At 45.3% G+C, this 25,571-nt stretch overlaps 1 protein-coding gene across 3 annotated transcripts in view; it reads right to left on the reverse strand.

The window, feature by feature from the left end:
• Positions 1 to 25,571, reverse strand: part of KIF25 (kinesin family member 25) — a 1,016,252-nt gene that overhangs the window by 529,487 nt on the left and 461,194 nt on the right. For all 3 annotated transcript variants that reach the window (XM_069607411.1, XM_069607412.1, XM_069607410.1), the window contains one exon: positions 13,625 to 13,667. In XM_069607411.1, coding sequence (XP_069463512.1) covers positions 13,625 to 13,667 — 43 coding nt within the window. The remainder of the gene's footprint in view (positions 1 to 13,624; positions 13,668 to 25,571) is intronic.

Genomic DNA, 25,571 nt, shown 5'->3' on the forward strand with positions numbered 1-25,571 from the left:
AGTGTTGCCTGGCCGCAGCCGTCCCAGTTATACAGGCCTCAGAGTGTTACTTTTAGGCTTGTTTCTTATGCCTTGATGTTGGGGGACCTGTTCGCTAAGGTGCTGTGCTCTCTGGTTGTAGTGTGCGTTCTAGAATGTCTCTTTGGGTGACCGGCAGGGCCTCCTGTTTTACCTCCAGCAGTGTCCCCCCAGGGTGCCCAGTGTCTCCGGCGCGCCCCCTTGCCAGGGCGGGTGTTGCTCTTCCCCCGTCTCTCCCTTTGCTCCTTGCTCCTTTGCTCCTGGTGGCCAGCGTGGGAGGTGGAGTCCGGCACGCCGCTTGTTGCAGGTTTATTTGGGCAGTGGGTGCCCGCTTATTATTGCTTTTGGTAGGCTGATAGTTCTATTTGCCCCCACTTATGCGGGTGTGTCCCAGCTCTGCTGCCCTTTGCTTTTTGTCAGCAGCCACCCAGCCCCTGTGGCACGTCGGGGCCCTCAGTCCCCCTGTTCGTCTGCTCGTTCAGTCTGTGGTGCAGCTGGTAGCAACGTTAGCGCTCCCGGCACTGCGCTGGTACGTTCGCAGATTACCTTAGATTTCGATCATTGGAGGTCCCTCCTGTCGGTTCACAAATCTCCAGCGCCGTCTCCTTTGCTGTGAATCTGTTCGCTTCATGACCGCTGGGCTTCCTGCTGGTTCTCTGCCTCTTCAGGGCCGTGTATCAGCGCCACTGCTCCGCAGCAAGCCGCCATCCGCGCTTCTCCCCTCGTTTCTTTCACTGTCGGTGGCACTTCTTCTCCGGTGCAGCTCTTACTCGGCCTCGCTGCAGCGGTCTCAGGTCTCTCCAGGGGCAGCGAGTGTGCTCGTCCTCATAGGCCGCCTGCCCCTCCCCCTCACCAGTGGCTGGATGCTGGGGGCTTTGCCATTTTGTCCGCCGCAGGGGCTCAGGTTTGGTGGGCCGCTGTTGATGTTTCCCGGCTCCGTTTTTCTTCGGGTTTTCTGTGCGGGCTTGTGGAAGCGCTTCACCCACTCCTGATGGCAGTTTCTGGCAGGATTTGATGCTTTTGTGTGCAGTTAAAGGATCAGTAATAAGGATCCCAGTCAGAGCTTAGCACAAACTCCTCCTCACTCCATGAGCTCAGGCCGCGCCCCCCGCGTCCACCATCTGATACGAAGAAAGGGACTCAGGCGAAGGAGTGCGGGAGGCAGGGAATAAGGAATGGTCGCGCTATGCCCATGTGGCCGAAACCCGCTCTCAAATTCCTAAAGGGGAAGCGCGCTTGTGCTTGCTATGGCTCCCGTCTGAGGGAACTCTCTTAAGTATGGAAGTGAAGGGACTGGATGTAGGCGTATTAAGATCCGTGAGCACTTCAGTGAGGATTGACAGCATGAATCTTGGCAATAAATGAGAGGCAAAATATTAGAGATTTGATAGCTCTCCTTATATCTAGTGATAACTTTTATTTGTGGCTCACTGTATGCTGGGAGTTGCAAATGATAAGCCTAGGTCAAAATCCTTCTGAGGAGCCTTCACACTGAGAACAGGGAGGGATGGAAAACGCGTTTTTCTTTTTTGTGAATATCAAAACAGGTTTAAAATCGATAAATTCCTATTTTGCAAAAAAGCAAAATGTTATTTTTCCAGCCAACCTCGATTAATGAATCACTTGATTAACAGCAAAACAATTATTTGCAAGAAATTGATTGTTATTTTTAACATAGATTGTAAAAGAATCAATTTGGACGTTTAACAAACTGATTCATTTTTGCATTATATTGCTTTAAAATGTTTAAGATGAATCTACTTGTTTTTTCCTTCTTGTCATTGTGGCAATTGAGGGCAAAATGGGGGTATTTATAATTCCCCATGAAAGCAAATTCTGAGGAAAAAAGTGCCCAGTTTGGTTTTTGTTGACTTACCTTCCCCCATTGCTTCATAATTGTCACAATCCACTCGATCTTCACGTAAACTCTAGGAATTAGCATACACGTAAAGGAAGTATAGAGGACAAACCTCAGCCAGTAGAATGCGAGAGGAATCAAATTAACAGGGCCAGAAATCGAAAGTAGAATATAGGGTGTAAAAAGGAGAGCTGAATGTATTTCACGACCCTTCAAGGACCCTGCTGATCTGCCATAGTGTTCTCTATCCTGCGGATATAAACTGCACACATCCAGAGCAGTTCTCCTGCCATAGCAGATTAGAACTGTTGGCTTTCAAGACCTTGAAACTGTTCTCGCCCTGTTGATATACAAGCTATTTAGTATGCTGCCATTATGTATCTGGAGAAAACTGTTCGGTAGTACAGAGCTAATTCCAAGGGAACTTAGCATGGTGCTTCGAGCTGCTTCCAATTGAAACAGTTGCTCACACAGGCCTCCAATCTATGCGAAAAGCACTTATTGTCAGATTCAGTGCATGTGGAATGACAGGATCACCCCCTAAGGACAAATGATTCTGCTGAGCCAGCTGTTAGTGCAGTTATCTATGTATCATGGAAGAGACAGCAGTCAAGTCTCAATCTTCTGAGAGCCTGGACACTAAGTCTGATGAACATGTTTCACCAGAAGTCCTAGACGAATCCTGCTCAAGGGGTCACGCTATGCCCAAGGGGCCATGTCTCCCAATACTTAATGCCAATCTCAAGCTAAAGTGGCCTCACTCTCTGGAGAAGGCAGCTAATTAATTCCCTACCTTAAAAGCTCTTGCTTCTGGATGAAAAGCCTCCCCCAGATCAATTCAGAGGCATTTCCCCAAAATGTCCAGCTCCATAGAAAGGCAGAAATCGTTTTTTTATTACTGTTGAACAAAAACCTGTATATTTGAAAAAGTCAGCACAATGATTTAGATTCCTGCAGGCCTTCTTCCTATGAGAGGAGAGTAAATGCGCGAAACATCCAGGTGTGGGTAGACATAGATCACTTTGTTGTGCAACAGATAAACTAGCGAACCCAGAACCTAAGTGAACACTCTAGGGCAAAGATCTGCGACCTGCGGCTCTGCAGATGTTGTGGGCTATGGCTCCTATGATTCCTCACCATGAACTATGCTAGCTAGTACTGATGGGAGTTGTAGTCCAAAGCATCCAGAGAGCCAAAGGTTGGAGAACCCTGCTTGAGGGGCAAATGTGAGGCCAAAAGACACAAATAACATGAAATACCGCCTTTCTGGCGAGATCTTCAGAAATCACTGATGGGGTGGACTAAATGGAATGTGTAGCTATGGGACGTAAAGAATGAAGAAAGCCATGTGGTTCTTGTAAGATAACAACTTGTGATCGCTGAATAACGACCATCTTGAGATGCATGGTATAAACAATCCAGTTGACCCTCTTCAGGTCAAATACTGGACCCAACCCTCCAAAAACCATTGAGATGAGAAACAGAACCAAGAAGAAGCCAGCCTACCTCTGTTTTCTGAAAAGACTGGAATCATGGCATTGAAGACTTTCATTGGCTGATATACATTACATATGAAAAACCGGAAGGCTGATGGGGTTCTGAAAATATAATTTTACAACTCCCCTTTCAAGGTAGGAAGATCTATGGTCTTTACTCAGAGAAGACGAGACAAACATTTCAAGTATCATAAACACGTCCTTTAGAGTAGATGTTAGTCATCCTTCTCCACATTTGATCCTTTTAAGCAAAGATATCATCCTCCATTTCAGACAATCCTCAAGAGCAAATGTATTGGAAGGAAAGACATGTGCAAAGGCCAATGTGGATCCTTCACCCCAACAACAGAACTCTTCACTATGCCAAGGACTGGATTTGTTAGAAACCTTGGCTGCCAATGCAGGAATCTGGAGAGTACAAGTTATTTTCAGACGTATGGGAGGGATTATTTAAAACCCTGAGATCATTAGCAAATGGGCGAGTTCTTTATCATTCTGGCAGCTTTGTGGGCGTTTTCTACAGAGTGTTGCTTCCAGATCTGAAATCACAGGCTACAGTAACTGAGCAGCAGAAGGCTGAAATCACTGGAGGCAGTGTGGGATTATGCATCCTACTGGCACATCAGCAGACAACACAATCCACGCAAAAGATAAGTACAATCAAATCATTTAAAATGGTAAATGATTAATTTATTAAGATCTGAAGGAAAGGCCTGGAAATTGTATGCAATGTGAGAACAAAGTTGCCTTATTTCTACTGTACTCTACAGTCACCTATGAAAAAAATAGTAACGACTGTGCAATCACCAAAAAACATGGATATAATTTAACCAACAATGACAATGAGGAAAATCCAAATAATAGGAAATGTATCTTCAACCAAAAGGATGTACCAAAATGTTAGCAGAAATGAATGGCCGTCATTGTTACCCTATGGAGGTTTCTGTCAGTAAAATGGCAGCCCGGATGTAGGCTTTTCTGACTCTTAAACCACTGGGATCTTCCTGTGGAGGCCTGGAAAGAAGGGAACATGTTTGTCTGTCGTGGGGTACTTCCATAGACAACGTTAATCTTAGGGGTGCTAAGAAGAGGATTTTAACTGGATGAAAAGTCTTTAACAGGTTGATAGGTAGGTTGTTTTGGGAAAGGAGGTGGAGTTATGGTTTTGTTTACAGGGCTTGGAAGAGGATCATAGGCACCAGAATATGCGAGAAGGCATGGGGAAGTATTACCTACAGAAAGTCTGATGTCTACAGTAATGCTTTACCCAAAAAATTATATGAGCAACTGGAGCAGTGGGGCAGTATTGCTGCTATGATTTGGTTTATCGTTCCTTCACGATAATCCTCACCCAAGGGTCTACCTTCTCATATTCTGCACAGTGTATGGATGTCTGCTTATTATCATTTTGTGTTTCTTTCCTTTTTCCTGTCTATGCAAGGAATCAATAGGTGCCTGTGTAGTCTTTCAAGATGTTTCCATCGGAGGTCTGGAAGAGAAAAGACAACCGAAAGTTGTGGCTGGGCTTCCTTTTTGTATCCCAAACTCTCACTTCTGGGACATTCTTATTAGTGGCAGAAGGGAGAGACTTCCCTTCACTGTCTGCACCCCCACATGATACAAAAATGAAATGTAGTTTTTATATCATGCTTCGTGCTGGACACCAGCCTCTAAGCGTGGGTCTGGTATTTGAACGTGTGGCGGTCTGCGTTGTCTTGCTTCCAAGAAAAATGTGTTGCTCCTGCGCTATCCTCCTGGCTCCCGATTCTGATAGGGGAAAGCCTGCTTGAAGCCTTCCCTAAATCCTACCTTAAGACGCTGCCCCTTTCATGCTTGATGGAATGGAATGGGAACCGACAAGGGACCGGGAGGTGGACCCATGATGACATTTCCATTCTGAGGTATTCTGAGGTATACTCACTGGAGATTTGGCAAAGCTTTTCCTTCAGATCCCCTTGCTTGAGATCTGGGGAGGAAGTAAGGGTTTCCGTGTTGTATAGCTCTAAAGCAATATTGTTATCCAGGGCCCATGTCCATGCACTTCGGTAATTAATTGTTTTTCCACAGGTTGTCAATAAGCTGAGGTTGACTCTTAGTTGGATTTTCTTGCTGTGGGTATTGTTTTGGGTTCCTCCTCTTAACTGGTGGCCTGGCACTGTATGCCCCCTTCTTCAACAGTATTTTGGTGCAGCAGTCACAGCTGCGCTGACAGTGCAGGCAGGGCCCATGGTAACATCATATCAAGTCTTCTTGATCCCTGCGAGTCCATCATCCTCAGTCAGGTGAGTGCCAGATGCTAAACCTTAGGGAACTCTGCACTTCTTCCATCTGGTTTGATTTCAAGATCATCTGCCGAGGAGGACTTAAAGGCAGTGCTTCGATACTCCGGTAAGTGGGACGGTAGAAGCTTAGTAGCTCACCTCATGCTTAGAATAAAAGAGTGCCTGTCGCTCTATTGTTGTGGAAAGCGGCTCACTTTGGCAGCCTGGTGCCCTTAAAAGCATTCCGACTTAATAAACTGGTCTCCCCTGCTAATATGCAAATTCAGCACTCCATGCGCACGCGTAGATATTTATTGATTTGTTTTATTTGTTTTTTAGGCACCGAAAGCACGCAGGCATCGGGCGCAGTGACATTCACACAAAAGAACAATCATCAAAGACAAGACAATGCGGCGGCAGGGAAAGAGGGGGAAGTCACTCGAAGAGGTGTGTTTTCAGGGTTTTTCTGAAAACTGTCAAGGCTGCCTCAGATCTCAGTATAGAGGCAAGGGAGTTCCAGAAGATCACTGCTCTGACTGGGAAGGATCTTCCCTGTCCATTGGTGCGCTTATACTCAAGGAAGTTAATCTGCCTTTTATTAGAGGAACAAAGGGTTCTGGTAACGCATTACTGTGTAATAGACGTTTTTAAGTAGGTAGGTGCTTGTCCAAAAATACACTTGTGCACCAAGGTTCCCGTCTTGAACAATATTCTTTCCTTGATAGGGAGCCAATGAAGACTTTGTCGATGCTCTGAGATGTGTGCATGCTTAGAGACTTTTTTAATGATGCGTATTGTATCGTTTTGTAGAAACTGACATTTGTTTATGCTAGAGCTTGAAGCTCCAATCAACAGGGTCTAGCCTGGAGATAATAGTAGTTCGAGCTATCGTAGCACTGTTCCCTTCAGGGATGTGGTGGTGAATAATTCTCAGGCAATGGCAATGGTAATTACAGCTTTGACTCCGCAGGTTAACATGTGCCTCAGAGTTCTGGCTGGCCTCCACCTGGACCCCCAGAGTTTTTACCTTGGTTTGAACCGGTATGATGTTATCACCAATTGTAAAACTCTGAAAGGACGGGCTCAGTTTCACCCAAGCCTGTCTGGAGCCAAAAATGATAATCTCTGTTTTATTGCCATTTAGACAAAGCCAGTTGGATGACATCCAGAGTTCTATCTGCTGCTAGATGTTATTGAGGGCTTCGTTGTCAATCAAATGATCCCCGGTAGACCCTAAAACCAGCTGGGTTTCATCAGCATAACTGGTGAAACATACACCCAACTCGTCCAGAAGAGAACAAAGTGACCTTGTGTAAAGGTTAAACAAGATGGGGGACAGACTAGCCCCTTGGTGACTGCGCACCAGATAGGGGCCGATGGTGAAACTGCTGGACCCCATTGGATTTTGGATTTGTGCCAGATAAAAAAGAATGGTCAACAGCCCCCTCGGAACATAATCCCAGATTACTTAAGTAGTGTAAGAGGCACTGGTGGTCCACCAGATCGAATGCAGCGGAAAGATTCAAAAGGACCAGCAGACCCGCTTTTCCCTTATCGGTTATTCCTAGCATGTGCGATTGCAGATCTAGTAGGGCTGTCTCAGTACTATACCGAGGTTGAAAGCCAGATTGTCTATCATGCAGAATGTTGCTATTCTCCACGAAAGCTTGGAATTGCACACAGGCAAGTTTATCTAAAATCTCAAGTCGAAACTGGCAATTTGTTATGGGTCTGCGATTACCCGGGTCATTTGGGTCTAAATTGTTTTTTTTTTAATAGCGGTGTGGCCACAACGGTTTTGACTGACTTGGGGATCCTGCCATCTCTAAACGAGGCGTTGGCAAATCTAGTAAAAAAGGGGGCAAACAGGTCTCTCTGTTCTGGGATTAACTTCGGAGGGGGGATTTTTCTGAGCATGACGTGGGGTGCATGAATGAGAGAAGCTTCTGCATATCAGGAACAGCTATAGCTGAGAAGGCAAAATGTTTGATACCTTCTCCTCTATGTTCCAAGCACTGTTTCTCAATAGGGGTGGCTACATTGGGCAGAGCCTCTTTGATTTTCTTCCTAAACTTTGTTATTTTAGCCTTGATGGCTGTTTGTACTGTTAGTACATCCAGTGAGGTAGGGAGGAACGGGGTAAGGTGGCCCTTCGGCTACTCCAGGAGTCTTATCAGTTGTTTGGGGCAGTTGGAGGCCTACTTACCTCAATGTTGTAGTACTCCTTTTTAGTTTTGATAATTTTATTTTTGAAGGTTTTGTCAGAGTCCTTCCAAGCTATTTTATTTTCTTCTCTTTGATGTTTTAACCACTAGGATTCCGATTTACGTTTCTGCTTTTTCATCATTTTAAGTTTGGGGGTGAACCAATTTTTATGGCCAGGGTTGTCTCTCATGACTTTGAACCAGAGTTGTTTTTTTCATTGAGCAATTTCAAGAAACTGTCAGAAAAAGAAGAAACTAGACGCTCCACGGAGTCCACACTCTCAGTTTCACTCATTATAGTTGCTATACATATGGAGATGTCCTAAGCCTTTATCCTGTTGAAGTTATGGTTGATGATAACCTTGGGGTAGGTTTAACCGCAGCCTCCGGTAATTGGAAATTAAAGCTAACAATGTAGTGGTCTGACCAAATACAGGAAGAGGTTTGGTCAATGACGATGGCAATGTTTTTAGTGGCCACCCAATCTAACGTGGTTCTTGGCTGTAGTAGGGTTGGTATTTATAACTTGAAAGTTCAAGTTATTTACAGTTCCCTTCAATTCGATAGCTACTTGTCAGTCTCTTCCCCCCCTCCAGTAGTTCAAATCACTTAAGAAAAAAGAGGTTGTATTCTGCCCCTCGACAGGGCCTAAGATCTGTGAGATTTCCTCAATGAAGTCTGGTAAAGCCGGTGGAGGGCGGTATATAAGGATGAAATGTACACATATATTTGGAGTTGGAGTCATTTTCACTTGGAGGATCTTGCAGCCTTGACAAGCTATGGGAGAAGCAAAGAGTTCCAATTCCGATTTTGCTATGATTGCCACTCCTCCCCCATAGCCCTGTTCTCTGTTTTTACAAGATACAAGTTGAGAAAAACCCCACACACCAGATATTAGGCTTTTTTTAATGGCCACATGGTTATGAGGTGGACACGTGTACGTTTGAATGATAGAGGCAGCATAGATATATATTAGCCTCATTCTAATAGAGCTTTAGGATCATAGTCAGATATACACGCACAAGAAATTCACATGCAGTCATGTATGGAAACACAAGTGCAGAAAAGCAATCCAATATATACACAGTAGGGTATAGTGCTATATTAGGTTGCAGAGTTGAGAACTGCCCTCATTATGAAGTGTGTGTTTGTACAGTATCAGCTGCCATTGATTTTATGAGCAAGAGAACAGCAATTGTTTACTATTCAATCACAGTTACAGGCAACAAACTCCATCAGTTTATTTTGTTGAGTTGGTTCTTGAAACTAGGCCCCTTTAATTGAATTGTATTATGTGATGAGTGCATGCACCTCAAGATCAAGATGTTTTGGTAGGAAAAGCAGACATTGATTAATTGCTGCAAAGGGAGCAGCCTCCATAACTTTAAAGACAATCCCAGACCAGCAGCTGCCATCCAAGGTGAGAGGCGAATAAATACACCAGGGACATGACATTGCATTAGTGCTAATTTACAAAATGAGAACGCCACGAAGTACCTGTTTTTGTGAGGTAACTGCATCAATAATTTGAAGAAAAGCGATGAAATTAAATTCGAACAGGGGTGTCTCAGCTTGGCTGTTCATCAAAAAGATAGCGAAAAGATCATGATGTACTGGTTTGTGAGCCGTGTCAAGACAGGAGCCACATAGCATGTAGGTGCATGGCTGGGAGAACAGAGAAGCCCAATTATAATGTTCAGGGGGTTTGCAACATATCTGTCCTTCCTATTGTTTCTGACATCCTCATTGGTCATATCTCAGAAGGACACAAAGCCTCAAAGCTATCTAAGAAGTTTTATGCTCCAATTAGTACAGACCATCTTTATCAGGAATACCTTGCAAGTGCCAGCCAAAAAGAGCATGGTTTTGAGTGGGGAACTTTTGGCTGGCAAGGAAGAATTGAGCCAATCAGTATGCATGGTGTATAATGTTCTATGAGGGGGTTTTGTGATGCGTACCCAATGATATTCTTAGGTTCTGAATTATTGTAACAACTTTTGAATATGTAAAATGTATGATGTGCAGCTATAAATGGTTTGTCCCTCAATGGGCATAATGAGATGTTAAGATTTATGCTGTGTGCTCTCTCCTGGCTGTCCCGTTATAAAGCTGTGTTCTTTCTGCAGTTTGTGTACCCCATTTTTGAGCAAATTATATCTCCTAAAATGGGTCATTTTGGGACAGCCCCACCTATACACCCCTCATGAAGGGAAGGGTTAGGATGTTAAAATATCTCTTTAGACTGCACGGGACTAAAGCAGAACAAGGTTCTGTCAGTTGTTAAGCTCCAGAAAGAAATCACTCTGTTAAGCATGTGAAGCTGTTAATTGCACTTGGAATTCCTTCGTCGCAAAGAACATGCACATTTGTAACCCCTGCTATGCTATTGGGAGAATATGTTTTTTCCTTCCTCGTGCAGATAATGCAAGTCAGGATCTCTGCAGTCTGCACAAGTATGACTCAAAATCAGATATGTTTCCATTGGCATTAGTGCCAAAGAAAGGAAATGTATTCCCCTGCTAATCAGTGACTTTTACATTTTGCAGCTATTTCCTTATAAGGGATGGCATTATTTGCTATACTGGGTGTTTGGGGTTGGTTAAAGTGTGGGGTAGGCTCTCTAAAAGCGTTAACCTTATGTTAAGGGGTATTTTAAGGGATTCTAACTCACACCTTCCCCCTTGATTTGTATTGCTGTTTGTGGGGGTGATGGGGTTGTGGATGTCATGTGGCTGCCCCCTCCCTTAGTGCAGGGCCACCGGTTGAAGTGGTCTTGGGATCCGATGTATACTTCTTCCGGGTCCACCATCCACTAGCTTAGGGCAGCCTGAGCTTGTTTACCCACTGTAAAAGGTTAGATAGATGGCTTCTTCACACAATGATTAAACCAAAAGATAAATGTAAATTAAAGGTGCCTTTAATAATTGCATGGCATGACAGGTGAGCAAAGCTATCTCTGCAAATTTGTCTGCTTGCAACTTCTCTCAAGTCAGAATATTTTGGTGAATACATATTAATGTGAAACAATCACAGAACTTGGCATGTCACTGAAGCTTTGCATCGGTGCTAGATATGAGGGGTCACTAATGGTCGACAGGCACACAGGTATAGGTTTCTCACAAGACGCAATATTATTAAATTAAAAGGGGTGACAAAAACACCTATCTTTCCCTAGCCTAACAAGGATTTCCTTACCTGGTAAACTATGGCTAAAGGAAAATGGCCTGATGTCTAGAATATCTGTCCCTTACACTAATACATACAACAAAATCCTACAAGAAGCATTTGGCTGTTTAAACTTGCTAAAACACCTATAAATTCAAAAACAAAAGTTATAAACAGGAATACTTGTGACCAGGGTCGGATCCCCTTCCCCTGTATCAAGTCAGGATTTTCCAAACGAATGTTCAATGTCAGAAAAGTTATTTTCACTAGCCAAATTCCACTCCAGGTAGAAATTAAAGTTCTTTTCATTCAATATGTCCTCCTCAGTTCAAATGGTTTTTCACACTTGCAGATAATGGTTTAAGTTTTCACAACCTTCTTCTTGGCAAACCAAAAATACTTTCTCTTCACACATCAAGTCAGAAGTCAAGGTAAATGTGCTCTGAAGATCAATCACTTGTTATCATGGCACATTTCCTCTTTAGAAACAACATTTTAGTCACAATGGTTATACAACAGTTCAGCAAACACTGAAACGGATTCTGCCACTTCTTTCCACCACAACCTTCTACTACATTAAACTTAGTTATCTTCTTCCTGGTCAACTTGCCTGCCAGGACTAACCACTATTTGTCCCATTCCTGGTTCACTCTCCGGCTCGGATAAAACTCATACTACTACAACTTGTACTCTGTGGTAAGGCTTGTCAACACAATTGGCATACAGTTTCTTTCTCCAATATACTGCACAAAAGGACAATAGTTCACACATTTCACATTGATCTGTTTGCCAGAAACAAAGCAGGTTACATTTCTCTCTGCCTTGTTCCTCTTTACAAGGAGGGCTTCTCTCCTGCTGTATTTGACTTTCCTTGAGACAACCTTTTGGTTGTTGGTAATGTGGTTTCCAACTTCCTCCCGTCGAGGTATCTTGTTATGGGACTGTTAAATTCAACTTGCCTTGGTGTCACTCTCAGCTTTCTTTGGATTTGGCAATGTAAATTATAATGTTGGCTTTTTAGATAGGCCTCTCCAGGAAATGTATATCTCCTTTGTTTTATTACTGCCCCCTCTTTGGCTTTGGCAATGCGGGTTGGAATATTCACTTAATGGATAAAGCTGAGTTTGGCTTTGGCAATGCAGGTTATTTTCCTATTCGACCTCTGTTAAAAGGAGAGTTGTGCCTAGTTTGCTTAAATTCCAATGTTCGTATTCAAAACGACTCCACTGTGTCCTTCGGAGCACCCGTGGGTCACCTGCATCAGGAAAACTCACTGGTCTGTCCTGTTGTCTCCTTCTGACACGCTGGTTCCACTTCTTCGTTGTTCGGAACTCTTACAACGTTTGACAGATCCCACCAGCCTGCCACTGCTCATGTGATCCGTCAACGGAGTTTGCACAACCCTGTACACTCACTAGTGAAAACCTTCCACCTGTGCAGGTTACAGGGCGCAGGGTGCTTCTCTCTCCCCCGGGGGCGCTGGCCTCAATACTACTTCCCACTGCGCATCCTCTGCATGCACCAGGGATCCTGACCTCCCCACATTCTCTGCACGGCATCCCGCTGTCAACACAGCAGCAACTAAAACAGCAACTACAACCTCAGCCTCTTCCTGATGCTCCTTTTTGGCCCACACCTGAAAGGCTTTTAAATGGTTAAAGGCCCTGCTCAGGTGTGGGTCACAACAACTAGACCGTGCATTCCACTTTTCTAACTCTGGACTCCAATTCCTCGTCTCAGTACTAGGAGCATTATGGGACTTGAAGTTCATAATGTTCTTAGTTGTTTTAACATTATCTAATCCACTCTGCTTTAGTGATTTAAAGGATGTATATTTAAGGGAAGATTTCAAAGGAATTAATGGTTCTCTCCTAGATCTATAGTCCAAACAAAATGCAGTTATAACTACTAGGAATAGTAGTATTAACTCCTTCACCCGTATATGCCTCATTTTCATGTTTACAATAAGGGTTCTCATATGTGGCACCTTGGGTAAGTCTGGGGGGGAAACATGCAATTAAATATTCAGGCACTAGGGAAACCTCATCCTCAAAAGAGGAAGAACACAGTGATTCCCCTGACATTACCTGGATGGCCTTCTCCTCCCATGTGACGCTCCCTTCTAATATCACCCCTAGGGTTTAGGATCAGATAGGGATTGCCTTTCCCTGGTCACATGGGAGGCGACTTGAGGCTGGGATTTTGTGATGACTGCGCAGGGTTCATCACAAAGAGCAATGCATTTATTGAACCAGAGCAAATTTTTCACTAATGATAGGGCTAGTACCCTAGTACAACAATGTTTGCAGTGGGATGAAAGGAGCTCTGTTCCTCAGAGAATGTGTTGTTTTGTTGGATGAATATAAAACACAAAACATGTACCCAATAGAAACCAGTACATTTGAATGCTGTCAATTGGAACCAAAGCATGCACTGAAACTTCCAATGGAATTTCTCTTCAAATGTTCTATAGTATTTAGTTGGTTCAGGCAGCGCTACTGCTATTAACGTTACACAGTGAAATATAGTGTCATTTAGGACTGATCTCATGCACATAAGTCAGTGAATGTTAAATAAACCAATTATCTGCAAGAAGAGGTGTATTAGAACGTCAATACTCACATCATCTGCAGCATATGTCACTTTTTCTGATAGCCCGCTCTGTCTGAAACAATATATTGTAATGTTTAAGAAAAGACCAACTGTGATTTTATTTGCTGTCAATTTAAAATACACAGTTCTGAACAGCTTTTGCAGCAAAATCCTTTTCTCCACAAAATGCACATATAAAGAAATACAACTGGCATCAAACTGTTGCTATGTGTTGTTTAACTTTCCTCGCAATAGTGTCAGAAGCTAACGGGACCAGAAGAAAGAGCATGACCAGGACACTTCAGCGAGTATGGGATTTATCGGGGTATGCAGGGTAATCTTGGTCTGGTCAAAACACTTGTTGGTTCTGTGTCGGTTCTGTGATCAGAAACATACAGTGGAAACAATAAGACATGTTCTCCTCTCTTGTCCTGGATTGACAACAAAAAGAAGGATCCACATGGGACATCTTTTTAGGGGCTCACAAGTGCCTAAAGGAGGAAAATTGGTGGAATGAGCGGTCAAAGTATAAAATCAGTCATTGCAGTAGGACAATACCTCCAGAATATTGATTTGGATACAGGAAAAAACCAAACAAACTAATTAAATCAGACGCAGAATGAAGACATCCGGCCCGACTATTAATTGACAAAAAAGGAAAAATCCTTTTCCTTTTTTTTCTTCTCTTCTTTTATACTTTCAACCTAATAAGACTTTATGGACATAAAAACCAAAACAAACAAGATGGAAGAAATTACTTGTAAAAATTGTATAAAAATAGTTGAACCAACTTAATAAAAAATAAAAAAATTTAAAAAACTGCATTTGGGATTAAGCCCCATGGAAATATGAGCAAGCTTGAATTCCTTTATTATGAAAAGTGGGAGTTTATGAAGAGGCAACATCTACGGAAATTAATACAAATCTAGGTAGGACCGGCAAAATAGCTCAGGAGCAAAAGACAAACAAGATTACTTACTTACAATCACGGCGAAGATTATCACGCTTCTACAAGATTACTGAAGTGTACTGGATATGGGAAGTAAGATTTTACACGCAGGTTGGACGTGCTAATCAATGTGTTTGCATATGGGTTTTAATAAAAATCCCATGCGTGAAACAATAGGTCGTCAAGGTGGCTCTTTAAAACCTTTATGAATCTTTTGAAAAAAGTCCAATGTGGGAATACCGGGGAAAGAACATTTAAGAAAAGGCAGATAATCCTGATTTAACAAATGTGACTCAAACCAACCATCTAAAAGAATATCAAGTGTGATGGGTCTGCCGCAAATAACCACTCGAGACCTTTCTTTGTTCCAAGGGTGCTTATTTTGTATAACTTAAATTGGTCTCTCTCACTAGTCCCTGCCAGTTTTCCCACTCCTTAGCACAGGCGTCCTTAGCAGGGGCTAGTGGTACTGCCAAATACACCTATCGGTTTCTTACTAAATGCGGCTGTGGTTTCCCTAATTGGATGACCGACCTCCTCCATAGGGGGCCTCCTAGCTTTCCCTCTCCTAGGCCCACTTTGTGTTATAAGGGATTTAGGGATGGTGCCTCCTTCCACACACTTCCTATGAGGAATTGCCATCTGGCAAGCGTGCAAAAGCCCTAGCTTTTTTATTTTTATTAACTGATAAAATGATGCTGGTAATTCCATCTCTGAAAGGATGATCGAATTCCCCTTTCATGAGCTCCATGCCAAAAGCATAGTATGTATCTGTGTCTGGCAGCCTCAGTATCCTGATCCGCAGTGCCTGCTGTGAGAAACCTGAAGGTGTCTCACCCGCTAGTCCCCGGAGATCTGTCAACCAGGTGGCCGGGACATGCCATCGCTTTTGGATCCAGTTCCTGGGGGTGGACCAGTGTGGGAGGATCAGCTGGATGAGGTGTCTTCCGAAAGTGGTGGTGGGACACCGGAGTGTGAGACGCAGTATCCCCTCCCCAATAACACCTTTTCTCCATCCTACCAGGTAGGATACCTAGGAGCTCCACCACCCCCCCCCTTAACCCACACAAACACTTTCTCACTTTCTCCCAGTCCACTGTGAGCGACAATGGACTAACACCAGAGCTGTATGCCTGACATGTCCCAACACCATGGTCAGGCAAGGTCAGGCAATTGCCGATCATTACACATACCTGACTTCCATCACACTTCCCCACACGAATAAAAGGCAGAGCGAGGCAAAACACACGAGGAAACAGCAGTTCCAAGATGGCAGTTTAGTACAAGGAGAAAGACAGCAAGACCAGAGAGGGTCGCAAGGAGGGAAGTGCCCTTGACCTCTAAAGACTGTTACTTTTGTGAGCCTTGAAAAGTAAGAAACCGAAGATCAGAAACTAAGGCTGATAAAACCTGCACATTGTGTCGGAGGTACCGGGGAAGATAACCCAGACGGGGAAGAGCAATTGCCGCTGTGGTACTGTCCTTGGCTCCTACAACAAAGCAGCGTCAGAAAAGACAGCACCGCCAGTGAGTCGGAGAGACTGATACCAAACCTGCTTGTGTTTTGAACCAAGGTTCCAAACGACTACTGTGTATAAAGAGAACAGTGTATGACGTGTTTGCAATGAGTGACGCAAATAAAATTGGAAACCAAAAGGAGTAGTTGAACTTTCTAATTGAACTTTGGGAGGCCAAGAAAAAATACCATACACAGAGTGGTCTAGCGTCACGTGGAGCGCTCATTCAAAAGCTGTTAGGTATCCAGCTGATGATGAGTGTGAGAAAAAGGAATATTGCGATCGAAGGGGCCATGCAACGGGTCAAGCTAAACCTTGTGCACATTCGAAAGTCTTCGATAGTTGAATGTACATCACAATTGGTCCGAGCCCGGCTGAGGGAGACTAATTGAGCGAAAAAAAGGGATCTGAGCCCAGCTTAGGGGGATCCAGGGTGAACAGTGAGTCACCCGAGAAATAATTCTCTGAACATTGGTGTGAAAGGGATCTGAGCCCGGAAGAGGGGGATCCAACTTGGAACTTTTGAAAAAGGATCAGAGCCCGCCTGAGAGGGATCCAGGGTGAACACCTAGCTTCAATACAGGTGAAAGGAAAAGAATGTTTGCATGTTGTTTTTGCACAGCAGGCCCTCTGAGTCAAGAGACTTGCAAGAAATAGCAAGGCTTGGACACAGAATGTCTGAACTGTGGAAATTGAACTGTATCCTCGCGCTGCAGAAGCCAGAGTGTGTGCTTTCCTCGAGTGAAACGCCTTGCCCTGTGCTGAAAACGTGGGGAAGGGAGGCCAACGGCCCGAGCATCCTGACATATCATTTTGTGAACAATTCTTTCCTTTTCATGAACACTACCCTGCATTATTTTTAAATTAGAAGTAGGGATTGGCAATAGGTTTTTTAGTATAGGCCCTTTTTATTTTGACAAGAGTCCACTAGGACTGCATTATTATTATTTGATGGTTGTAGCTTGTTCCTATCTATAGATTTAGGTTTAGATAAGCGTTTATCCTTTACCCTTGCTAAAGTTTAATAAACACCCTTGAAATGTGATCACTTGTGTTTGTCTTACTATTGATACCGTGCCTTCCTTGCACTGCTCTACCTGTGGTACAGAGCAGGGCCAGAGGTCACAGATGCCCAACTGACAGCGGCAGCGACAGAAAAGTATCTGCTGCAGGGGCTGCACTCCCTGTACCAAAACTACAATGATCATAAGTAACCCATGATGCTCGCAGGATAATCTCTAAAATAAAGCTATATGGTATGGTATGGTATTGTTTATTTATAAAGTGCCTATACAAAGGCAAGTGTTTCAAAGCGCTCAAGGTGGGTCTCATCAATTGAGGGTCTCACCGGTGCTTCAGTGTCTGAGTCGCTAGATGGGATGTCTGATCCAGAAGGTTCTAAGGTGTTCTTGTCCGGAGTTCCCTTCTTAGTGAAGAGGTAGGGTCTATTCCGGGAACTCATCACTGTCGTTGCGAAGAGAAACCAAACGCAACACTGTGCAGCCCAGAAAGGGGAAAAAGCCAGTGGCATAAAAAAACCCTGAAGAACTTGTGAAGAGCAGTACCAACAGGCAGGAAAAATGGTAAGTGGAGTTCTTTAGAATGTCTCTTCAAATGAATGTTCAAAGCCAAGATGAAAGTCCAAGCCAATTTAGCAGAATAGAAGAAATCCCAATGGAGAATCCACTAGGAGCCTGGGAATACAATCTGGTGTACCGGTGGAGGGGAGTAACAGCAGTAAACAAGAGTACAGGTAATAAGCAGTGTAAGTAGAAGGAGCAAGAAATACTGAGAAAGGCAGGATAGAGGAAACCTATAAAGATAATCCCAAGAGAGGTAATGACACAGGAAGGAAGCGGAGAAAGGCAATCCTTCCCACGTCACAGAGCGATGGAGATCCAACACAAAAATGCCGGTATGGAAGATGAGAGGAACTCCTTTCTGGAAGAGAATGAATCAGAGCGAAAGGCTGCAGAAGGTAGCACAGATGCAAGCACCGAACTGCAAGGCGGACCGAAAACGGAGCGGGAAAGTAACAGGGCAGAAACACAGAGGGACGTCGAGACAGCGAAATGCGGAAACAGTAACAGAGACAAAACAGACAGAACTGCAAGGTGAACGCGGAGGACAGGGAAGGAATGACAAGGGGCGTACAGGTCGGGGCTTACAACCCAAAGCAAGCCGGAAATTGGCAAAGAACGAAGGGTATCCACGAGGAAAGGCTGGAAAGCAAAGCGGACCAGCTGAGCGATGAAACGAAAGCAGTTGCAACGCGCCGAAGGTGCGTGGCCTTCTAGGATAAAAAGAGATGAGTACGGAAACACTAGACAGCAGCTTTGAGTACCGTGGTGGGTCATCCTAATGGCTTCTTCAGCGTGTCCAAATCTTCCATTCACCTCTCCTCATGACAGTATACCTGCTCCTGGGTGCACCGACCCCAGGTTTGGCCGGATGGCGGGCTTGAAACTGTCATATACACCTGGGGGCAGCTATGTTGGAGACTGGTTCCCAAGAATCCTCCGCCTGAGAGTACCCCTTCCATCGGACCAGGTATTGTAATCAGCCTTTGTAATAGCTGGAACCGATGATCTTCTCTACCTCGTGCTCCTCGGACAAATGATCCTTGCCTGGTAGCTTGAAAGCGGTCTTCCTATGTTGCGGGTCTGGTATATGAGACTTCAGTAAGGAGGAATGGAAGACAGGATGGACTTGGTGTAGTTGTTGAGGGAGTTTCAGCCGGAAAGCCACTGGATTGATGCGGGCAAGAAGGGGGAATGGACTTAAGTATTTGGGAGCTAGTTTGGACGGATGGGTCCATCTGGTTAGATACTTGGTGGAGAGCCAGAACTTGTCCCCAACTTGCCAATCTGGCACCGGGCCTCGATGAGTGTCTGGTTGGTTCTTGTAATGAACACGGCTTTCAGGTAGGTTGATAAGTGATTTTCTTTGTATCCTGAAAATATCTTCCAGAAGGGAGTCTACCGTGGGAAGAGCAGAACTGGGGATACTGTGCATGGGAAACGAACGAAGATGGTGCCCGTAGACACAGAATAAGGGTGACATCTTGATAGCTGAATGGGTGGTGTTATTGTAAGAAAATTCAGCCATTGGGTTGAGAGAAACCCAGTTATCTTGTTGTTTGTTGGCGCAACATCTCAAGTACTGTTCCATGGTTGCATTGAGACGCTGTGTTTGTCCGTTGGACTAGGGATGGTAGCCTGAAGTAAGAGCTCTTTCAATACCCAAAAGTTGACATAGTGTTTTCCAAAAGGTGGACGTAAATTGGGTACCCCTGTCAGAAAGAATGGTCTCTGGTAGGCTGTGTAGACGGCCAATGTCTCTTAGAAATGCCTGTGCTGTTTCAGGAGCTGATGCTACACCTTTCAAGGGCGTGAAATGAGCCATCTTGCTGAAACTGTCATTCGTGACCATGATGGCTGTACGCCCTTGAGATAAGGGAAGGTCAACTACAAAGTCCATAGATACATGTGACCATGGGGTTGTAGGTAATCTTGGTTGTCGTAGCAAACCTGCTGGTTTGGTTGTAGGATTTTTACACCTGGCACAGACCGGACAGGAAAGAACATATTGTTTGATGTCTGACTTAATGGTAGGCCACCAGAACTTGCGATTGATAAGATCTGCGGTTGCCGTAACATCCTTGTGCCCAGCAATGAAGGATTTGTGACCCCAGTGAAGAACCTGCGACTGAAGCTTTGTGTCTGGTACCAAGAGTCTTCCTTGATGAAACCATAGTCCTTCCTTAGAAGACAGACGTTCTTGTTGGATCTTCAGCAGCGGCTTCAGTGCTCTGGGAGTGGCTGCTTTTATCTCTTGGAGGAATTTTGATACAGTATGAACAATTCGTACTTCAGGGAATAGCCTTTCCCCCTGAAACTGGGGATTGATGAATGTCAATGGACTCCGGGAAAGGCTATCTGTAAGAATGTTCTTGCTGCCTGGAAGGTAGGTTATAACGAAATCATATTGAGTGAAGAAATGTACCCATCTGGCTTGCCACGGGTTTCTGTACTCCATTTGCTGCAGAACGTTAAGGGTACTATGGTCTGGGCGTATTTCAAAAGGGTACAAAGACCCCTGTAGGAGATGTCTCCATTCGGAACACGCTGCTTGATTGCCAGCAGCTCCTTCTCAATAACCGAGTAGTTGAGTTCGCTCGGTGTGAGGGTGCAAGAGAGGTAGGCAACCAGGTGTTCCAGGTCATTGTGTCTTTGTTTCAACACTGCCCCCAATGCTCCTGCAGAGGCATTGGTCTCCACAATAAAAGGCTGGCCTTGGTCTGGTTGTTTGAGAATAGGAGCAGAATAAAAAGCTTTCTTCAGGCCCTGACATGCTTGTTCAACCCTGATATTCCAGACAAAGGGTACATTTTGTTCAGCAGAGTGGTGATGAGAGACTTGTTCAGAGAAGGTCTCTTTAAATCTTCGATAAAAGCTAGAGAGACATAGGAAGGCTTGTACTTCTTTTACAGTTGCAGGAGAAGGCCATGAAAGAATCACTGTAACCTTCTTGGGGTCCATTTCAATATCCTGTGCTGAAAGGATAAAGCCTAAGTGAGGTACTGAGGGAACAGCGATGAGGCATTTCTTAGGCTTGGCGAAGAGTTGATTCTGTCTCAATCGTTCCATGACTTCCGTGAGATGAGCTTGGTGTTGAAGAGAATGACGAGAAAGGACCAAATTGTCATCCAAATAGACTATGTCAGAGACAAACAAAAGGCCTGCGAATAAATGGTCCATGAACCTCTGGAAGGCAGCAGGAGCGTTCACCAGACCAAACAGCATGACTCTGTTTTCATACAGACCAAAAGATGTACGGAAAGCCGTTTTCCATTCGTCTCCTCTTTTAATCCGTAAGAGATGATAAGCCCCTCTCAAGCCCAATTTGCTGAATATCTGACCTCCTTCTACTGCTTCCAAAATGTCCTTGATTATCGGCATGGGGTAGCGGTCTCTCACACTAACCTTATTAAGGCCCCGGTAGTCGATACATGGGCGAAGTTCACTGGACTCCATTATCACTATAAAACAGAGAGAGAATCCTGCAGGTGACTTGGAGGGTCTTATAAGCCCATTTTGAAGGTTTTGGTCCAGGTAAGTTTGTAAAGCTTGTCTCTCCGGAATGGTAAGGGAAAACATGCGCCGAAAGGAACAGTCGAACCAGGAACAAGATCAATGGCACAATCTTCTGACCTGTGCGGGGCAAGTCCTTGGGAATCCGGTCTTCAAATACATCAGCGTAGTCTTGCAGGAATGACTGAATGTTGTGGACCTGCAGCGACGATGCTGACGAAGACAAACATGTAACTGAAGCGCATTCCGCCCGTGTAGATGGAAATCAATGCTGCTGACAAAGCTCCGAACAGAATTTCAGAGTGTTGCGGGACCAGTTTATAACAGGATTGTGTCAGCGGAGACATGGTATGCCTAGTATCACTGGGAAGTGGGCCGCTCGTATCACATCAAAAGTAAGGGTTTCCTGATGATTGGAGATGCAAACGAGAGCATCTGTAGCTGATGGAACAATAGGCCCAGAACACAATGGCCGCCTGTCCATGCCTTCCACCTTCTGCTCTTCTTCTTTATTGACAAAATGGATACCTTCTTGTTTGGCCCACTTAACATAGAGGAAATTGCCAGCTGCTCCGCTGTCGATAAGGGCCAGTACTTCTTTTTTAGGTTGGTCTTTCCATTGTAGGGTGGCATGTGGTACCATAAAACGAGAGTCATCACCAGACGTTTGAGCACAGGTAGCGCCTTCAATAGAACCCCGGTTAGCGGCTCCCTCTAAAACCAGGGTTCTTAATTTCCCCAACACATTGGAGGCACTTCGGGGCAATCCCTCAATAGGTGAATATCAGATGCACAATACATACATAACCCCTTTTCTCTCCCTCAGTTTCTTTCAGTAGAGGTTAGAGGGCCTCTTGCAGTTACTATCTGCATAGGTTCATCCCCAAACCTATTTTGGGACTGTGATAGAGGAAAACTGGCTACAGGCGGGAGTGATGTCGGTGTCCGGACCTTCTTTCACTCAGATCTGGGTTCTGCTATCCGATAGTCTATCTGGAGAACCAGGGGAAAAAGGTCGGCTAAGGTGGTAGGATGGGGAATGCGAGCCAATTCGTCCTTTAAATCTTCATGTAGTCCTCTTCGGAAAGCTGTGAATTGAACAGATTCAGGCCACCCAACTTCTGCAGCCAGGCGCTTGAAAGTCGAGATGTAAGACAGAAGATCCATCGATCCTTGCTTAATGTCCAGCAAGGCTTCTCCAGCTGAGAAACCTATCTCCTGTCTCTCGAATGTCTGGCGCAACAGTGTGACAAACGCATTGTAATCTTGCGATACTGGATTATTAGAGGTGACCAGTGGGGTTGCCCAGGCCAGGGCGTTGCCTATCATATTCGAGATAAGAAAGCCCACTCTGATATGCTCCGAAGCATAAGTCGCCGGCCTGAATGTGAAATATACTGTACAAGTGTTTAAGAACTCCATGACACTTTTGGGTGCTCCGTCAAACTTCCAAACAGCAAGAGTTAAAGGAGGTAAGTCTGTCTGATGGGCTTCTCTGGCTGCGGCCATCTGGCGAAGGACATTGTTTTCTGCCTTTAATCCTTGAACTTCCAGAGAGAGAGACCTTGGACTGCGTTTAGCAACTCCTGGACCTGTTCAGCAGTTCCATATCTGGGCGTTGCAAACTGTCATCAACTGAGGGTCTCACCTGTGCTTCAGTGTCTGAGTCGCTAGATGAGATGTCTGATCCAGAAGGTTCTATGGTGTTCTTGTCCGGAGTTCCCTTCTTAGTGAAAGCAGGGTCTCTTCCGGGAACTCGCCACTGTCGTTGCGAAGAGAAACCAAATGCAACAAGAATGACAATCCCCCTTGTGCAGCCCAGGAAGGGAAAAAAGTCAGTGGCATAAAAAAAACCTGAAGAACTTTTGAAGAGCAGTACCAACAGGCAGGAAGAAGGGTAAGTGGAGTTCTTTAGAATGTCTCTTCAGATGAAAGTTCAAAGGCAAGATGAAAGTCCAAGCCAACTTAGCAGAATAGAAGAAATCCCAATTGAGAATCCACTAGGAGCCTGGGACTTCAATCTGGTGTACCGGTGGAGGGGAGTAACAGCAGTAAAGGTAATAAACAGTGTAAGTAGAAGGAGCAAGAAATACAGAGAAAGGCAGGATAGAGGAAACCTATAAAGATAATCCAAAGAGAGGTAATGCCACAGGAAGGAAGCAGAGAAACGCGATCCTTCCCACGTCACAGAGCGGTGTAGATCCAACACAAAAATGCCGGTATGGAAGATAAGAGAAACTCCTTACCGGTAGTGAATGAATCAGAGCAAAAAGCTGCAAAAGGCAGCACAGAGGCAAGCACTGAACCGCAAAGTGGACGGGAAGTGGAGTGGGAAAGTAACAGGGCAGAAACAGAGAGGGACACAGAGACGGCGAAATGCAGAAACAGTAACAGACAAGGGGCGTGCAAGTCAGGACTTACAACCCGAAGCAAGCAGGAAATTGGCAAAGAACGAAGGGTATCCATGAGGAAGGGCTGGAACGCAAAGCAGACCATCTGAGCGATGAAACGAAGCAGTTGCAACGCGCCGAAGGGTCGTGGCCTTCCAGGATAAAAAGAGAAGGGTACGGAAACACTAGACCGCAGCTCTGAGTACCGTGGTGGGTCATCCTAATGGCTTCTCCAGCGTGTCCAAATCTTCCATTCACCTCTCCTCATGACAGTGGGTGGGAACATGGGAAAAAACAACAGTCCCTCAGAGTCCTTGAAATTCTGAGACGATAGTAGACTGCACAGGCAGACTAAGTGAATATAATACATTTAACAGTTGAGCTACAGCAAATAGGCTGACGACAATTTTAGAGCTTGTACCAAGTGCACATTAAGGGGTGAAGACAAGGGAGAACAGACAGATGATCTTCAGGCAAAGGTGCATTCGGATCGTGCAATTGCACATACGGTCAAGGGAGGGGGAGATCCAAGTGCACCCAGTCGGCTGGGACTGGGGTAAGTGAAGAGAGAGCCACTCTCTAGGGTTAATTCTAAGTGCATTGAGGGAGGGTGGGGTTGAGGGCCCTGAGGCAAGTGCAGAGAAGATTGGTGGGGTTGCCCGGGACCTATGACACTCTGAGGTACACCAGGTGGCCAGTCTGCAAGCTGTAAGGAAGAGGAGGGAGAGAAGGAAAGAACAAAGAGCTAGATCAGCAGGGTAGAGCGAGAGAGAAGGAGGAGAAGAGGAAGGTCTTGAGGAGTTTCTGGAATTTAAGGAGATCAGGCTCAAGACAGAGGGTGGCAGGGAGGTTGTTCCAGAGGGAGGCACCTGCTGAGGATAAGGATCTCCCTCCAAATCTCTGCTTGGAGAACCGGCTAACTCGCAGAAGGTTGGATGTAGATGAGCGGAGGGCTCGCAAGGGACAGTATTTAGAGAGGCAACTTTGCAGGTAGGTAGGTCCCAGGCCCCAGAAAGCCTTGCGGACAATGAACAGGGTCTTGAACTTGATCTTTGCAGCCACAGGGAGACATTGAAGGGATTTCAGCGCCAGAGGGATGCAGTCCCTGGGCTTAAGGCCAAGGATAATTCATGCAGTTCTGTTCTGGATGAGTTGCAGAGGGTGCAGGGCAGAAGCAGGGAGGTTGAGGAAGAGGCTGTTGCAATAGTCCAGCGTTGAGAGAACCAGGGCTCTGGAGACAGTGAGCCGCTGGGGCAAAGTGGAAAAAGGTAGAGTACCTCTGAGGAGGTGTAGCTGATAGTTAGACTTTTTTAGATGTCCGAAATGTGAGAGGAGAAGGAGAGAGCAGAGTCAAAAATTACCCCAAGGTTTTTGAACTCGCAGGTGGGTGCGGGCGAAGAGCCAAGGGAGGCCGGTCAGAGTGAAAGTGGGAAGGCGGGCGCAGGGGTCCCAATGCAAACGATCTCATTCTTACTGGCGTCGATGCAGAGGTCGTTTGCAGCACACCATGACTGAATAGCGGACAGACAGATATGAGCGAGGAGGAGGGGGTGGCTGAGGGTAGCCTGAAAGATAGTTGTGTGTCATCCGCCTAACATTGAATGTTGGAGGTGAAAGTGGCAATCACATGTGCCAAGGTAGACATATAGACGTTGAAGAACCAGGGGGATAGGTTTGATCACCGGGGAACGCCACAGGTTGAGAGAGCTATAGTCGAGAGAAAGGCTCAGAGTTCCGCCTGGAACAGGCGGTCGGAGAGAAAGGAGGTTAACCATGCTAGAGCCTGACCTGTGATTCCCAAGATGTCACAGAGACATGCGATCCGGATGTTGTGGTTTACCGTGTCATAGGCAGAGGAGAGATCAAGGCAAATGAGGACAGAGGGAGTGTTAGTGTCAAGATTTGAGAGCAGGTCTTGGTCATGGAAGCAACCAATAGATTCAGTGTGGAGGGTCTCGGGCGGTAGTTTGCCAGAAGGGAGGGGTCGGCAGAGGGTTTCTTGAGCAGAGGGTGCACAAGTGAGTGCTT

Source organism: Ambystoma mexicanum, chromosome 4q, assembly GCF_040938575.1.
Source record: "Ambystoma mexicanum isolate Mex_15411 chromosome 4q, UKY_AmexF1_1, whole genome shotgun sequence".
In the NCBI taxonomy this organism is placed as follows: domain Eukaryota; kingdom Metazoa; phylum Chordata; class Amphibia; order Caudata; family Ambystomatidae; genus Ambystoma; species Ambystoma mexicanum.